General features: G+C 49.8%; 6 protein-coding genes across 6 annotated transcripts; 1 reads left to right on the top strand and 5 right to left on the bottom strand.

Annotated features, from left to right (window-relative positions):
• Window positions 1-2409: 2409 nt before the first annotated feature.
• Window positions 2410-3782, bottom strand: PtrM4_093640 (CaiA, Acyl-CoA dehydrogenase; the record flags this gene model as incomplete). The annotated part of the gene is made up of 2 exons (XM_066107059.1): window positions 2410-3016; window positions 3067-3782. 2 exons carry the CDS (start codon window positions 3780-3782, stop codon window positions 2410-2412), a joined length of 1323 nt encoding a protein of 440 aa, XP_065962727.1.
• A 644-nt stretch (window positions 3783-4426) lies between these two features.
• PtrM4_093630 (uncharacterized protein) lies at window positions 4427-6061 on the bottom strand (the record flags this gene model as incomplete). The annotated part of the gene is made up of 1 exon (XM_001934239.1): window positions 4427-6061. The coding sequence occupies one exon, from the start codon at window positions 6059-6061 to the stop codon at window positions 4427-4429; it is 1635 nt and encodes a 544-aa protein (XP_001934274.1).
• A 323-nt stretch (window positions 6062-6384) lies between these two features.
• PtrM4_093620 (uncharacterized protein) lies at window positions 6385-6999 on the bottom strand (the record flags this gene model as incomplete). Its single annotated transcript, XM_066107058.1, has 1 exon — window positions 6385-6999. The coding sequence occupies one exon, from the start codon at window positions 6997-6999 to the stop codon at window positions 6385-6387; it is 615 nt and encodes a 204-aa protein (XP_065962726.1).
• Window positions 7000-7523: 524 nt separating this feature from the next.
• Window positions 7524-8912, bottom strand: PtrM4_093610 (uncharacterized protein; the record flags this gene model as incomplete). Its single annotated transcript, XM_001934240.2, has 1 exon — window positions 7524-8912. One exon carries the CDS (start codon window positions 8910-8912, stop codon window positions 7524-7526), a length of 1389 nt encoding a protein of 462 aa, XP_001934275.2.
• A 1082-nt stretch (window positions 8913-9994) lies between these two features.
• On the bottom strand, window positions 9995-11887 carry PtrM4_093600 (uncharacterized protein; the record flags this gene model as incomplete). Its single annotated transcript, XM_066107057.1, has 1 exon — window positions 9995-11887. One exon carries the CDS (start codon window positions 11885-11887, stop codon window positions 9995-9997), a length of 1893 nt encoding a protein of 630 aa, XP_065962725.1.
• Window positions 11888-14388: 2501 nt separating this feature from the next.
• On the top strand, window positions 14389-16907 carry PtrM4_093590 (Dimer-Tnp-hAT domain containing protein; the record flags this gene model as incomplete). Its single annotated transcript, XM_066107056.1, has 2 exons — window positions 14389-14851; window positions 14881-16907. The coding sequence occupies 2 exons, from the start codon at window positions 14389-14391 to the stop codon at window positions 16905-16907; spliced, it is 2490 nt and encodes an 829-aa protein (XP_065962724.1).
• Window positions 16908-17370: the final 463 nt, after the last annotated feature.

Here is a 17370-nt window from a genome sequence, read left to right as displayed (position 1 = left end):
CGGTTGGCTGAGGAACATTATGAGATCCTGTGGAAGTGGTGACGGTGGAATAGATTTTCGAGGCGTGGCGGGTGGGTTGTACTGACGTAAGCCGCCTTACTAGCGATCTGCGCCAAATCAGGGTAGGCGTACAATGTCATCTGTGAAGTAAGTCAGTGAATGATTTGCCGATAATGTGTTAGTACACAATGCCATCTTGGGCTGTGAATGCTGCAATACAAGAGTGCGTATCTTAAATTTATGTCTCGTTATACACCAATAATTCAATAGTCCTTATGATGCTGGTCATACTTATTAAAAGCACGACCTATGCCAGCGCATTCTTCGTCTCAATATCACCCTGACTCCCCAATATTCTTCTCAACGCCACATGAAAATGATTATTCTATGATTATTATTACAACATATTCCCTGATACATTAGCAAATGAAAGACAATATGTCTGCGCAGAGATGACGCTGGGTTACGAAGGATTATCAGAACAAGCGTTCTCAGATCTCTTAGTTTAGGAAAAGCTTTCACGCTGAGCACTGATACCGTAGAAAAAGATAAGTCTTCTTTGAGAAATTTAGCATCCTAATGTCCAATTACCACTCGTAAAAGTATAGGGAGAGTATAGAAGCCTCTCGAATCGCTTCAGGATGCCCCCGAAACGCTGTTCGACATTGTGCAATATAATGAAACATTACTCTCCTTGAACTTGGCCTCGCTGTAGACATTGTCAACAACTCCACTGGAGATATCTACGCACATAAGGTACCGCTCAATTTGCTATCGCATTTCTGTGGCACCTTGACTTTACAGAGGTTCACTTCCGAGGCAGTTGAGTTCGCCAGAGTTGTTAAGTCTCCGTAGCAATAGCTGTGAAGAGTGCAATATCAAGAGTGATATGATACATACGAAGTTCATGCGAAGAAGCGAATCTTCGTCCTACGGGTCAACTTCGCATTCCGCCCAGCCTAACTGCTGGTGTTGAAACGGTACGAGCTTGTCCTACATTTGGTCTGAAAGCCGACACCAAACGTAATGGAAATATGATTATGTGCACCTGCATGGGGAACAAATCATGGTATATGACTGATGAGCAAGTAGATTCAATAAGGGGGGACTATAATGATCATCTCCGGGATTACATCTTAGGAGATAAGATTGCATGGCATACATTGACGGAGCTACATGATAAGGTCCATGCGCTTACAGAGGAGATTAGATGGATGTTGCATCAGAACGAGTACAAGGATTTGAAGAGGCGTATCATTATTCTGATTATGGAGACAAAGTGGAGATATGAGTATCGACATGAAAGTTTAAGAAGATGCAAAGACGAATAACTGGGGAGGACGGAAGATGAGGCAAGTAATTGATGGCGTCAACATATTAAGCAGCGAACCAGTCCCATAATGACTAAGTTGAGCAGATCGAAGTCTCCAACGAAACAGGCAGGTTTCCGCCTAGTATTGAGTATAACGATTGTCCCTGTATTAGTAGCTTATTTGAATCTCATTCTACTTTCAGCCTGCGTCTTGATGAGTTATCGTGATCAAAGAAAATTGGCGGGGTTTTTCTCAGTGGCATGAGCCATAGTACTCTTGTGGAGTTGAACCGTATGATCGAACAGTCAGCAAGTCCTCAACAATTCAGCGTCACCAAACACCCTTTAGGGTTATTCTTATTAAGCAATATGCAACTCAATGTTGCGACTATAAGCTTTATAGCTCGCGAGCTCAAAACAACACATAATAGCAGCGCGGTGCCCATGTAGCCCCTCAATAGCGCCGTCCGGAGTTAATGGCTCCCACGCGTCATGACCTAGTCCGCACAGAGCCTAGCGCGTCCTCAACCCCTTCGCACCGCTCACAAGGTCGACTGCACAACGACATGCTTCATTGTATGCATCCCAGTAATGTCTGATCTATCTTCAATCAATTCGAATCTACGTCATCGCAGGCGTAATACCTACACGGATGGACCGCCTGTACCACCCAAGGACACCAATGCGAGAAGCATTACGACATGCAGCCGGCGTCTCACTATTACAGCAGCTTGCCCCAGGCCACATGGGCAATCGAAACCTCTTCCACCTGTTCCAGGCTCAGTAGCCGGAAGGCTCAGAAGCGAATCACTATCTAAACCATTACCGGCGCCTCCCCGGCGGTCTCTTCTCCGAATGACCCTTCTCTGGGTGGCGGGCTTTTTTATCTGGTTTATCCTCATTGTGGTACTTCTACCACATATCACAGAAAGAGACGCTTTGCCTGGGCTCAACAGTTGGCTTCGGAACTTGTGGACGTCAAATCTCTACAATTGAGGAATCGTTCTACGACCATATTCCCGATCTCCACACGCAATGACCAACATACTGAATCCTTTCTTGAATACAGAAGCTCTCATCGTGTCATTTCCGATAAACTACAACTTGGGCTCAGCTCTCGTAGCATCTACAAGACTCTTCCTTCCACCGAAACCAAACAGATACGCGGCAACCTTGCGCATCTGGATTTCCTCACTACCCTCCGTGATCCTATACCGTCGGTGGTGCCTCCAGATATGCTCGAACGGATAGTGTCGAGAGTATCCGTTACCGCCATGGACCTGTATGGCTCGATCCGCAGCCTCAGTACACAGCCTATTTGCGTAGTAATTGCACATAGACACCTTGTCCCCGATCTTCCTTTCGATCTCATTGTGTGGCATTGAGTCCATCTCCAGCGCTGTCTTGCGAATGAGCAGTCGGAGCATCTCGCATTGAGTCGCTAATTCCACGAGCGGGAACTGGATGCCTTGGTTGTGTGAGAGCGGGGTGCCGAAGGGTGCACGGTCATTGGCGTATTCGACCGATTGCTGGACGCAGTATACGGCCGCGCCGAGAGACGAAGCAGCTTGTCGGATACGATTTTCGTGGACAAAGGCTTGAGCGACACCGAGACCGTTATGTATGGGACCTAAAGCCGCGCTCTCGGGTACCCAGACATCCTTGATGGAAACGGTCGCATGATCGGTCGGCATGTTCAATGTCCTGCACATCATTAGCGGCTACTCCTCGGTCTGCCTGGGTTGACTACGCACCACTCATACGACTCTGCTTTGATACCTGGTGTCTCTACTGGCACGATGAAGCATGAGATGCCTTTCACCTCGCCATCCTTTTCCGACGTTCTCGCGAAGACGGAACAATGTGTGGCATGGTGCATGCCAGTCTGCCATCGCTTGTACCCATTCAGCAGCCAGCCTTTGACGCCATTCCTTGTCTGTGGTCGTCCCTTCGTCGCCATATGTGTCGCGTCCGACCCATGGCCAGGCTCGGTCAACCCAAAGGTCATCCTGAACTTGCCCTGCAGCCGCAGCGGTATCAGCTCTTCCTTCTGGTGCGCGTTACCAAAGTTCATGAGCATTACGACATCTGGAAAGTTCCCGACCATTGAGTGCTCAGTCTGCAAATCATTGAACAGACCCAGTCCCTTTGCAGCGAGATGCTCTCTTATGACCGCCATCCAGAGATTGCTTCCTCGTCCATCTTCGCTGTTCTGGCCACCATACTGCTTTGGTAAAGAGAGTCGGTAGAAACCAGCTTCATCGGCCAGTCTTCTTGACTCGTCCAAGAGCTCTTCCCACTCCTTGCGCGGCAAGCCGCCATTCTCCCAATCCGTTCGAGCGTGTTCGCGCCGGTGGTCGAAGAAGCGGTTGTTGTCGTCTTTGTGTTGCAACGGAGTGATCTTCTCATCGATAAACTTGTCGAGATCGGCGAGATATTGCTTCAAATCGTCGGGGATTGAGAAGTTCATAGTTCAGGATGGCAAGATTATCGAGGTTCGCGGGGAGAGTGTGGACGTAATGATGTTGTCTGCGCAGAAGTTGCCGTTTTCAACGTTTTGGATATCGCGGGAATTTGGACAGTATTCCAGAGGCCTGGAACGATTGGAGGGACATCGCGAGATATACATTCTGATGACGTGCATGCAGGTTTGATGGTGGGGATGCTGTGTCTAGGGAGTTGCTCTGCGGGGAAAGCACTGACCATGCGGAGACAAACCTCGGCCTATTACCAGATCTGTCCAGCTTCGGAAAAACACCTACGACTTGACAGTTGATGGAGCTCACGCCAGATTGATGGCAAGCTGCAACTTTCCCAGATACAGCACACAATCCTAAAAATGTCTTAAATGTTAAGTCATCAGACCGTATATAAATGCTGTACATCTCATGTGTGTGAATTCCCAGTGTTCAGAAAAGACGGCCATAGTCCCTCTTTTTCCGCACTAACCCTATATAGGTTAGTTCGGTCTAACACCCCCAGCAACTGCCCCATCACTTCAAACATATCAAGACACGGGAGTTTCCTCATCCTTATTTTTCCTATTGATTCGGAATTTTGCACGCCGGCAAACTGAATAAATGACATCCCCAATGCACCTTCGATCCGTCAAATCTACACTTTCCGGAACCCCTTGTACCACCGCCTCTTGACACCATTCTGTTCCACCTCACGTTTCTGTTCACCGCTGAGTCGATCATAGTCCTCCGATGACAGTGATTCGATTGATTCACCCGAGCTATGCGCAGCATGTGTGCGTTTAGCAGAAGTGTCCACAGCACTAGGCGCTTCCGCAAACTTGGCCTCTGCTTCAGCCGCCGTAGTACTCTGTACGACAGCCGCTTCCCCGCATGAATCAGGTTCTTCAGCTTGCTCCTTCGCTTCCTGGATCTTCACAAGATCCAGTCCACCAGGTATCGCACTGTAGTGTCGCAATGAACCCAACTTCGAAGGAGAGGGTAGGTTCTGAAACGGACAAAGACCCGCTACTGCTTTTGCAAGCTTTTCGAGATCGTCGCCCTCGTCGCTGCTATACAAACTACTACTTGCAGAATTTCCAGCTGGAAGATTAAGACCCAGACCCCCAACGGAGTTTGCTTCTTGGTGTTCCTCATCAGTTAAAGCATCCCTCGGAACTCGCGTCATATCCGTCTTGATAAAGTGTCGCGCCAACCTTCCCGCGAGATGAGGATCATCTTCGTTGACTATTTTCGTCTCTGGCAGTTGTCCTTCAAGGATCGCGAGAGCCTTTGCTTGCTCTTCAGCACGTAGCTTGTGCACACGATCAAGTGTAGGCGTACACTCGATGACTTGCCCGGCTTCCTGCTTCTTTCCAAAGGCTTCCAGCGGCATTGATGCATCTGCCACCGACAGCTTGCGATCTTCGGATGTCGCGCTGGTATGGGAAGCTCCGAATGAATCTCCCGCCTTGCAAATCTTCGGTGATAATGAGGTAGCTAGCGTGTGACTGAATGCCCACGAAGTCGTTCGTGTCTCCAAGTCCCCGTCTTTCTTGCCTGAGAATCCTATCATATCGAGAGATGTTAATGACTCGAGCTCCACTTTGTTTCTTTCTTCGCGTGTTGCTGCTGCTGCTTTTATCATAGCGGTTACACCTTGACGCAGCTTTTGGGTCGCATCTCTCTTCCCGACAACTCTTCGCCACCTCTCTTTCTTAGAGATCTCCGCGTTTTTATCGCTGCGCACGCCAATGGGGCCTAACAATGGCTTGAACCTCGACCCTATGTTCTGCTTGATCATGGGCTGCTCCCCTGAATAGTCAAATTCGCTCAATGCCTGCGTCTTGGGTGGCGTCTTCCGCGCATATATTCTGTCTTCCGCTATCGCTGCACCATCATCAGCAGCTGATACCTGAGCGTAAGGTCCCCCGCCAACAATATCGGCGTATGGGTTGTACCAACCCGCAATAGTCTTTGCTTGGGACTTCCCGCAGTGTGTAGAGGGGCTACTAGGAATATTATGGATAACACCAGTCGAATCATCCCAGTATAGAATGCTCTGCGAGTCGTAGTAAAACGGATCGCTCTGACGTTTGGAACTTGCATTCTGAGCGGTCTCTGCTGGTACAAGACATCCTTTCTGTCGGCACGGAGATTGGTCCTGGTTCTGACTTAGCGCAGTCTGTGGTGCCGGCGTGGGATCGCTCGATGCTTGACCCTGGCCCTGGCCTCGATATCGGCGGTGTCCCAGCACATGCGGAGAATTGCCATGAGTATCTGGTTGAGACATAGTTACTGTTTGCTTGGTTCCCTACTGTGAGTTGATCGAATATCGGCAACTGTTTCGAATGGCGATAGCGAGCGAGTTCGAGGACTGACATGTAGAGAAGCTTGAAGAAGGTCTGCTCCTGTCAGAATGCATAGCCTCTGTAAATTTATGAAAAATTCAAGAAGAGGCGTAGCAGACACGTGTTGTCACCCTAGTTATTGCGTACCAAACGGCCGGGAACGTGCAAACGTGATCCTGGAGTGCTTACAAGCACGTGATAGATTGTCACTATCTGCGGTTACAAATTCACTGATATATCCAACGCACAAAAACCCAGATTATTATCAAAAGCCTCCCTGTTTCTGTCCTTCTGCGCCGTTAGATGCAGATGGAACATGTCCCAAAATCTCTTCGAAGCCCTCAACCATATCCTCCTCATAGTCTACCATCTCAAATTCCTCCCCTAGGCTTCCATCGTCTACATTTTCCTCGTAAAATCCATGCTGCGTCTCAGTGCTATCCTTCGTCTGTCCTTTGGCTGCAGATTGTGTATGAGCGTTTACTGTCTTTGCGAGACCGTCTAGATCCGGAGGCTGGTGTTGCTGCAGTCCTTCCTGGACCACAGGTCCCGTATCTAGCTCCCTTATCGCGCACCTTCGCGATATGCGTGGAGTATCTTCAGTGTTTGAACGTGGAAATACTGGAACATCTGATCTCATGAGCTGCTCGCTATAACGCCGCTGTACACGCTCTCTCTGTTGCTGGTCAAGTCGCTGATCTACTGTAGCGTTACAGTTCTGTAATTTAGAAAACATGTCATCCACAATGGTTCCTCCTTGGGCATGCTGAAAGAGAAGCGTGAGGTTGCTTGGAGGGTTCCGCGCTCTTTCGCGGCTGCGGATAGGAGGGGTCCGTTCATTTGGAGCACTTTCTCGCGATGGTTGACTATGCTGCCACATCGTTAGGGATTTTGAGTAGTTAGAGAAAGAATTTGGAGGGAAAAGTGACTGTCGGCGAAGTACGAATCAATGTAAGCCTCAGGGGACCCCCTTATAGTTTTTCAAAGGCCACGTGGGTGCTGAGTCAAATGCGAACCCTATCATAGCCAGCACTTTAGACACGTTCATGTTAATCCTGCCACTGTCATAGCTTCCATAACGGCTTTGCTACCAGTCCATACATGTAATTGCAGTGGTGTATATGAATCTCCACAGAACAACAAGACTGTACAAAAAGACGCTGATCATACGCAAAGACTACCCCTTCTTAGTTGAACACCACTGTACATGATCTTCCAAGCCCAACCCATGCTCCAAACTGGGCTTCAATACACATAAATACGCAAAAAAAGATTAGAAACAAATTATTGAACGCCATACCACGCAGTGATCTGCTGGTCAAAAAAAATCAAGTATTCCGTTGCCTCATAGCTCGCGTGTCAAAGAAAGCCCAGGGTAGCACTTATAAGTCTTTCGGTGCGCGGCTACCATTTTTGGTTCTCGTCACTTAACTCGTTGATAGCTGGTCCAGCCCCCGATGGCTTTTTTGTGTCTCCAGGCACAATACGTAGTGTCCCAAACTTACGAACTCCTTTAGTGGGGCCATCCGGCTGTGGCTTCTTTTCCAGGAGGCCTGTTTTCCGATCATCCGGGTACTTCTTTTCCAGTGAATCTTGGCCAGTGACTTCCATATCAAGATCATAGCTTCTCCACTGTTTCTCGGCATCATCTCCGAAGTTTTTGATCCACTTAGTTCCGAAGACTGGTCGGTATTTCTCATTGAGGGCCAGATCACGTACACGGGCTTCCAGACGCGGGTGTTGTTCCAGTAGAGCAAACATGTTGCCATCAATGCCCTTGACCTGTTTGATACCCTCTTGTTCATGCTGTCGCAAACGCTCAGCAACGATCTTAATGACCGCGTACACATAGCGGCTAGATTCGCCCAGACCGTTCCAGATGCATTCGAGATCCTTAGCAGATATAGGTCGAACAAAGTAATACTTCGCGATGTACTTGTCAAACCGGCGCGCGTCTTTGTATAGACCGAAAAGCTCCATCGTCCCAGCAAGAGAGCAAGCCGCGAACAGTTTTTTGGGGACTTGGATGAACCCCGTTGTCTCCATCGTGTCGTATTGACAAGCGCGTGTCATCCACCTTAGTAGTGTTCGAAGGCCAACCTCACTAGCACTGCCACGTGGGAGAATCATCTCTTGCGCCATTGGGTCGCCGTGCGAACTGACGTCATCTCGGTAGAAAGTGCAGATGAACCTATTCACGACCTTGTGACCGAGGAAAAGGACGAGAAGCTTCTTAGGGACCTGCCATGCGAGTTCAGCGCCCGTGCCCTCTTCAATGATATCTAGAAATGGCCCCTCGAGCGCACTCAGTTTACGTTCCGGCTGCAGGAATGGTAGCAAGTCTTGTAGTGCGTACAGACGTCGAATTTCCTCGGGGTCTGGATACCAGCGAATCGCATCCCACTGCGAAGTCCAGCCAGCACGATCAAAGGTATCCACAGAATTTGCGAACCTACAGCCGTCTGAATTTTCTGATGGTTCATGGCAATCGAATAGGTAGTAGTCTGCATCAGTTGGCTCGGAGGGTACATAGTGGTACAAGGAGTGATCCACTGGTTGATTGTACGATAAGCCGTAGGACGTATACGGAGGGGTCTGATTTGGGGATTCGACAAAAGCCGGACACGAGTGATTTGCTAGTTCACGGCGCGTGAGAAACGCTCCAACGAAGTCTCCCCGCTCCTCGTAGGCACGACCCGGATCCAAAGGACCAGAGTGGAAGACCGGCGCTGCGGGGTCTGAGTCGGAAGCCGTGACTGTACCATCTTTCCCGTAGAAATAGAATGTAGCCATTCTAGATGTAGTTTACCTACGATCGCGCGCTGTGTGTTGCTCTTTGTCGTTCAAATGCAGTGTCGGGGTTATGGAGCCGAAAGGCGTTTTGCGAGTAGAATGTGTATCGAGAGCTGATTTTAATAAGGAATTGGTTGAACTATGTGCAGTAGTATGAACAGTAGATTCAAACAGCGGAGAGCCTTTGGGATACAGCGTTATGAATCTATGGCGTGGGGTTCATTGTAGCCTGGAAGCGGAGGCAGCCACATGCAGTAGATAGGTGGTGAGAGAATCCAGGATCTGAATAATGCGCGCGCTATGTCGTGATACTGATGTTGTCGCTGCAGAGCTGTATTTAAAGTGGGGAGAACGCCTGGTTAGCAGCTGCCAGTGGAGGTCTTGGCGTGTCTGATTTGGCAAGATCTGCCGAGTTCCAGGTGAACGCCGCACCAAGACAGTGTCACGTGCGCTCGCCACAGTCTCTTTTTCAAGACATACGGCGACGATGTCAAGGCTTTCGGCTGGAAAATTGATAGGAGGAGTCGAAGAGTCACGGAGTCACAGGTACGGTCGTTGTTCTGCTTCTGAGAAAGGCGAGTTATTAATCTAGTGGCACTTTGCAGGTACTTTGAGATCAGGAATTTAGGCGTCAAAGCTGCCAAGACTACTAGATCATGAGTCACGGTTGAGAACTCTCTGATATTATTGGACAAGAGATTCCGCATGCATAGGTTCACCTGTGCACATGCGCGGGGTTTGATTTCCTTCTACTCAAATATCTGTCGACTGGGATGAAGTACGAACTACCCAAATGTATTCCCGAGCAGCTTTGCGGATTGAGCCGTTTGAACTATCCACCGATACTATCTCATCATTGGCCTCTAAATGTACCATCTTGTCCGGTTGTCAACAAGCCCTCAGACCAGATAACCAGACTCCGCAACAATCAAATCAATCAATCTTAAGGTTGTCGATTGGTTTGATTAGCTTGCGGCGACGCTGCTGATTGATTGCGGATTGATTGTTAGGGTTTTTGAGCAGATTGATTGCGATTGATTGGTTGATTGGCTGATTGATGCTAAGAAGTAGTATACAGGGGGTTATGGTGTTGTACTCCAGCCTTCTATATCGTACTGTTGTACAATCTCCTCATCTTTGACGTCACTCCACTTATCTTCATCATCACCGTTGTTGTACAAGCCGTCAAAGCCAGCTCGTCTCCACGAACGTACAAGCTGAAGGGCAGCAAGTAACTCGCTGCCAAGAGCTCGCCGGCGCGGCTCAAGTAAATCGCCAAGCTCGCTAAAGAGCCTCTCGCAGTCGCAACTAGATGCTGGTATCGTGAGTATATCAATCGCAAACTGGCTCAAACACGGGTATTTTGAGCGTAATTGAATCCAGTACTTGACTGGGTGGCCATCGCTAAGATACTGTTCGCTTGTCCACTCTGGCTCTTGAGTTCTCCAGCGCTCGTACTCATCGTCGTGGGCAGCCTCTACCTGAGCCTTGTTGCGCCGTACGAGGGCGCCAATCACATCATCTATTCCTCTATGCCTTGGTTTTGCAGTTGTTTGAGATAGAGGACGTGTACGTTGAGGCTTATACGACTGCCAGAGCTGCAGGAAGCCAGCGTTGGCTGATGTTAGCCATTCTGGCTTATCCACCCAGCTGTTCTCGCAGTAGTATTTGTAGTATGGATGGAGGCAGGTAGCAGCGTAGTATGCTGGCGATCGATCGAGCTTGTTGTAGTAATCGTTGGCCTTACTCCAGGCGGCGCGGAGGTTAACAAAGAGGTGATCTTCAGGCGCATCAGGTGGGTTGAAGTCAACTTGCTCGTACGAGCGCGTACGGGCTTCGAGCGCGCCAAGTACGTATTCAAATACAGGAATAGTCTCATATATAGCGCCGTATTTGCCTGCCTTTCCGCGACCCTCAAGCTTCTCCGTAGCAAGCTTAAGCGGCTCTAGGCAGTCCTGATACTCTGTTATCACCGCCCAATCAGCAGCTGTAAGTCCTGTTGATCTCATCCAACTAGGTGCTTCAGGGAGTTTATTGCCACGTTGACAAGCGCGGCGATCTTCAAGGGAGAGTGCGTTAATGTAGTGCTCAGCGTAAGAGTTGTATGCTGCCTGGAGTTGAGTTGCGCGTTTGAAGGCAGCGTAGTAAGAGTTCCAGCGTGTAACAACAGGCTTCACAGGCTCAAGTACGTGGAGGCGCTCTCTAGCTGGCAACTCGGCGTTGGCGGCGGTTTGGAAGCTTCGGAAAATTTCGTGTTGTTGAGGCGTTTTTATATGGTTGATAACGTCGATAAGTACACCTAAGGGCCCTTCTTGACGCCACTCCTGCATGTACACCTCCTCTGTTTGGAGCTGCTCGTCGTTGTTGTTGTTGTACGCCTCTTGATTGCTGCCAAAGATAATTGCCTGGCCAATAAGGTTAAGCGTGTGAGGGCCGCAGCGGAGGCGTCGGTGAGCAGCGTTGAAGTCGTACGCGTGGGCGAGCGAGGAGACTGCAGTATCGTTGTTTGCAGCATTGTCGAGGACGAAGTAGCCGAGTTTATCACTCCCAATACTGTATTCTTGGAGCGTCTTTTTAATTGTATCAGCGATAGCATCACCAGTATGAGAGCCTGCGAGATGTGGGAGGGCGATGGGGAGATCTTGTATCACTCCAGAGGCGTTAGCAAAGTGTGCAACGACTCCAAAGAATCCACGCTTGCCACCCTTTGTCGTCCAACCATCAAAGCTTATGTGGATCTTGCTTGCAGCTTCTGACAGAGCGCAGACAATCTGTGGCTGCATATATTGGAAGAGGCGCATTGCGTAGGTAGCTACACTGCGAGGACTTACCCACAAAGCTGCCTCTGCCTCTGGGTTTGCAAGGCTAATCATCTCGCGAAAGGACGGCCTTGCAAGCAGCTCCATTGGCAAGTTGTTATCAAGAAGGCAGAACACTGCAACTTCACGAAACTGCTGGATGTTGAAGTTGCCCATCGCGTTGGCAGCCTCTTGAGAGACTGCAACACCAGTCTCCAGCGTCTGTCGTAGAGAGAGTTGCTGCCCTGTTCTTCGAGGCTTCAGGCCGTCTTTTGTAAAGCCATGGCCTCGTTTCTGAAGGCCAAGATGAGCTGCAGCTGAGGAGGTGGCCTTTGATACGTCAAAAACTCCACTGCCGCCAGTGTCAATGACCTTGTGGATGTGGCAGTATTTGCATACAAACCACACTCGATTCTGATCGTAGAGCTCAACAACGCGATATCCATGTTGAAAGATCCAACTCTTGACGCGCCGCCCAGTTGTAAGAGGCTTCATGAACCGAGGGAGGCGATCCCAGTTAATGCCGTCAAAGTTATCGCCATTATCAGGCTCTGTATCAACACTAGCCTCTGTTGTTGCTGCTGTACCAGCCTGGCTGCCCTCAGCCGCACCCTCCTCCTCTGTTTGCGACTCGAAAAATTGCGACTCAAACGTTGTGGCCTGGCTTACGGCGGCGCCAAGGGTTTCCTGAGGCGACAGCGATCGCTGAGATAGGACAGAGGGCCTTGATAGGCGCGCCCGTTTGGCGGCGGCGGCGGCGGCAGCAGTATTGGTGGGAACTCGAGAGCGTTTGGCCATCGTGGGCGATACTAAACACTAAAGAAAAATGTCTGTATAGGTAGCTAGGCAACTAGTGTTGTGTGTAAGGGATTATTAGGGAACTGAGTGAGCGAAATCGTTGTTGTATTAAGAACAGCGAAGGACTAGCTATATAGGTGCGGGGTGAAGCCTAGAAGAGGCTAGCCCCTAAGCAGAAGGAGCTAGTCCTATAAGAGGAGAGCTAGCTGGTGAGAAGTGGATGCATAGAGACTGGCTTGCCCGGCCGACAGGGATCACAAGCTAAGCGAGATAGGGGTCCAAGATAACTATCTTCAACACCAAAAACCTTCTCTTAATACGACACTACTCGCCTTACAACTCGTTAATAATAAATCAATCTAACTAATCAAATCAATCAATCTGACCTTCGCAAGTTGATTTGATTAGCTATTTTGAAAAGCTTAGATTGAGTTGATTGAGTTGGTAAAAACTCCAAATGACCAATCAAATCAATCAATCTGACCAATCTGGATTGATTGTTGCGGAGTCTGCAGATAACTTCCAACCATCACTCCTCGCGTATTTCAGGGCCCTATCTTCTCATCCGGAGACCGAAACAAACTTTCCAGCCCTCTATTCCAATCTTTTTTTCCGGCTTCATAGTTTCCTGGTTGATGGCTGTGACATACCGGTCGCTTAGGTAGCCCTCCTCATGGTCTCCAAGGCTATACTGACGGCCTTTCGATGAGAATAGGGTACTCGTGTGCCAATCTACTCGGCCTTGACGTCGATTGACATGCGATGAGCGATCGACGATAACGTCTCCTGGTTGCTCGGAGCTTTCACTAGCTCCTTCCAGGGCATGGTGGGCAGCTCTTCGATGCATCTTGCGATCCGATATAAACGACTCCAGTTGCTCTAGCTCAAACGCAGACGAGGTGTCTGATAGCAAGGTCCTGCGGAGTTGGGACGTTGACTCATCACATTCATGCCCGAAAGAAGCCGGTCGCTGCGATGCGCGGTGCAGAAAACTAGTGTCTCGACTGAGGTCTTCTCCAAGCTCATCTGGACTTACAGATGCAGGTGACACATCAGATGAGTTTATTTGGTCCTTGTAATCTGCGGAGATAGATTTCGGGCTCTTTAATAGACGCCGTGGCAAGCGATGATTAACGACGTCTCCTATGTCTGCATCTGTGCCAGGAGCTTCGAGCAGTTCGCCCTGACTGCAAGTAACGTTTTCTTCAATCATCCGTCGATATATTTTGGGCGTATCAAGTGTTTTCTCATGGTCCGGATTATACGGAAGCTGTCGCGGTCCGGCAGTGTTACAACAAGGAGGTCTTCCGGTGTCATCTTGTGTCTTGGTGTGATGATCAGTCGTATCTCGGGTCGACTTTGAACTGCTGGAACGAAAGCCTTCTTCTAGATTGGAACTATTGATTCTCTGATGATGTTGTGTAGTGGACACGTCTAGCAGGGCTTGCCGATCTTCACTGCGCGTCCTGCTAAGCACACCTGAGATCAATCAAGCTAGCTTGATAGCTTGATTGGAAGATTGATGCCAAGCCAATTCAATCAATCCAGCCAAACCTCATACAAAAACGCAATCAATCCAGCTGAGCTTTTCCGTGAGCTTGATTCAGATTGATAGCTTGATTGCCTTAAGTATATAGTAGATTTCGGTGATGAGGCAGCCCATGAGGCAGCTTAGATAGCTGTAAAAGCTCTATACTGAGCTTTTTTTGGTGTTTTAGTTACGCCGTGTAACATTGAGTAATATCCGATAGCTCCGTGTAACTAGCAGCCAGCGCGTCGTCTCATATAGTATACTCCATCTCCATCTCCATCACCCACAATACTATATACTTTTGGTGTTGCAGATCTATCGCCGTATACCTCACCTCATCGTCGCCCTCATGCCGCCCAAAAAACGCGTCTCTGATAGCGCTCCCTCGCCTAGAAAGCGCGCGCGCGGCACTGCGAGCCAGCCCGTCGCGATCGACTCGCAGTCATATCAATCTCAGCCATCTGCTCTATCTCCGCCGCCTCCATATACACATACTTTCGAGTCGCGATTGCGCGAGTCGCAGCCCGAAGACGCTATCGTCGCGCCCGCCGAGGGCAGTGAGCAAGCTACGCTCGCTCCGTCTTCTGAAGCCGCCGACGACGCTGTAGATGAGGCTTTTGACGCCCATCTCGAAGACAATTATGATGGCATAGATTGGGGTCGCCTTAAGCTGTATACGAAGCCTATCACGACGCACCAACACAAGCGGAGTTGGATCTATCGCCACGGCTATCGCGTCGCTCTTCTCAAAGATCCAACCCGCGTATTCTTCATCTGCCACTGGTGTTTCAAGCACAAGCTCACGGATATTGGTATTGGATATACAATACAAGCGCAGCAGTCTCGTCAGCCGCGCGCCACCTCAGCGAGCAGAAACCTGGCCATAGGCTAGTAGCACCAGGCAAGACTCCAGTTGCTAGTGTTTACAACGCGCTCACCACTGCGAGAGTCCCTATCTCACAGGCAGTAGCTAATCAGATTAACGGGTTTAGCAAGCAGCGCTTTAGGTTTGCCGCAGTAGACTGGCTCGTCGCGAACAACCACCCCATCTCTGAGTTCGAAACACCAGCTTTTCGACGCCTAATTGCTATCGCCAACCCACTTGCAGAAGCAGCGCTCTGGAAGAACCACAAGAGCGTCTCCCAATACGTCATACGACTGTTTGACTGGCTCAGGCCCCGCGTTGTCCACGAGCTGTCACAATCGCTTAGCAAGATCCATATAAGCTTTGACGGATGGACAACGAAAGGCGGCAAGCGCGGGTTTCTCGGTATCGTCGCCCACTACGTCAACTCAGATGGCAAGCTCCGAGACCTGCCTATCGCGCTGCCTCAGCTCACAGGCGCTCACTCCGGCGATCGATTAGCTGAGGTTGTATTATCAATCTTAGAGCAGTTTAGCATAAGCGAGCGCACACTCGGTTACTTCGTCCTCGACAATGCCTCTAATAACGACACCGCTGTCGCTGCGATTGCCCACGAGCTTAACTTCAATCCTATACACCGACGCCTCCGCTGTGGCCCTCATACGATCAATCTGATTGGGCAGAGACTGCTCTGGGGCAGAGATGCAGACTCATACAACAACGAGGGAGTTGACGAGCTCGCCGACGAGGCAGCGTTTATAAAGGAGTGGCGAAAGCACGGGCCTTTAGGCGTACTTCTCGATATTGTCAACTATATCCACACACCGCAGCAGTACAATCTTTTTGAGAAGGCGCAGCGTACAGCTTACCGTGAGCTACCTCACGACGCAGACGACAAGCTCACGATACTACAGCCAATCAAGCCAGTAGTCACACGCTGGAACTCATACTTCGACTGTTTTGAGCGAGCTATAAAGCTCGCGCCGGCCATCAACGCGTACGCGAACACCCACATACAAAATACAGCAAAAGAGGATATCTACGCCGACTCACAGGGCAAAAATCGGCCTGCTGCTCCACAGTGGATGAGATCAGACGGCCTCACAGCTGCCGATTGGGCTGTTGTTACCGACTATATAGAGGTTCTTAGGCCACTTAAAGAGTGTACAAAGCGCTTTGAGGGACGTGGCGAGTATAGCTTTGGCGCGATCGCTGAGGTGATCCCAACGTTTGATTTTCTACTCACTCAATTAGAAGCTCGCCTCCTCTACTACGATTGCGTAGTCCATGACGCTCACGACGAGGCACCCGAAGATCACCTTCCTATTAATCTACGCGCAGCGCTACTTAAGGCGAACGAGTACTACGCTAAACTCGACGACTCGCCAGCTTACTACGCTGCTACAATACTCCATCCTCGCTACAAACACTACTGCGATCAAGCGTGGGCTGAGAAGCCTGACTGGCTGGCGCTTAATAATCTTAATTTCCAGGCACTGTGGGCGGATTACAAGTCGCTGCCGTTACCGAGGCCTTGCTACACACGCGCACCGAAGAAACCGAGCAATATTGACGACGCGATTGACGGCATTATTGATCCCACACGCGGCAATACTAAGGAGGATGAGTATGAGCAGTGGAAGCGCGAGCCAATCGTTGGCAAGGGCACCGATCCTATACAATACTGGTTCGGGCTGCGCGATCAATATCCCAACCTTAGTAAGATGGCGCTTACTATACTCTCTATACCCGCTTCAAGCTGTGAGTGTGAGCGCGTCTTCAGTGAGCTCGGAGATCTACTAGAGCCTCGCCGACGCTGTATATCACCTGAGCTACTAGCAGCACTACACTCAGTACGACGATGGAGACGGGCAGGTTTTGGTGGCGGCGACAACGACGATATGGGCCAATCAAAGCTTACCGACGAGCAGATGGACGTTTTGTACGAGCTTAGCAAGTGGGTGGGCGAAGACGACGATCTAGATACATGGGACGACGGCTGAGACTCAACACCAAAAAATATATACAACTTTCCTATTTGGGAATCAAGCACCCAAGCTACCAATCAAGCTAACAACTTTCCGCCAAGCCAATTCAATCAATCCAGCCAAATCTCATACAAACAGCCAATCAATCAAGCCGGGGGCTGTCAGCTTGCTTGATTGATTGATCTCAGGTGTGCTGCTAAGGTCGGATGACAAGTACGAAGGAGAACAGGGCTGAGTACTAGTCGTGCCGGTACCAGAATCAAGTTCTTCAGCATCGTTGGGGTGCGAGTATCGTGATCCAACAGAGGATATACGGCTTCGGGCAGATAGCAGGCTTGTAGCGATCATGGTCCCTGGCCGGAGCAGTGCCTACCGGTGATTGAATGGATATAGATGAAGCGGATAGTGAGGCGTCTGATTTAACGGGCAATTAGTTCTCTTTTATCTGCGCTTGCTCTAATTTGATCAATGCGCTAGC

This window comes from Pyrenophora tritici-repentis, chromosome 4, assembly GCF_003171515.1.
Source record: "Pyrenophora tritici-repentis strain M4 chromosome 4, whole genome shotgun sequence".
In the NCBI taxonomy this organism is placed as follows: domain Eukaryota; kingdom Fungi; phylum Ascomycota; class Dothideomycetes; order Pleosporales; family Pleosporaceae; genus Pyrenophora; species Pyrenophora tritici-repentis.
This window is presented reverse-complemented; position numbering and strand designations above follow the sequence as displayed.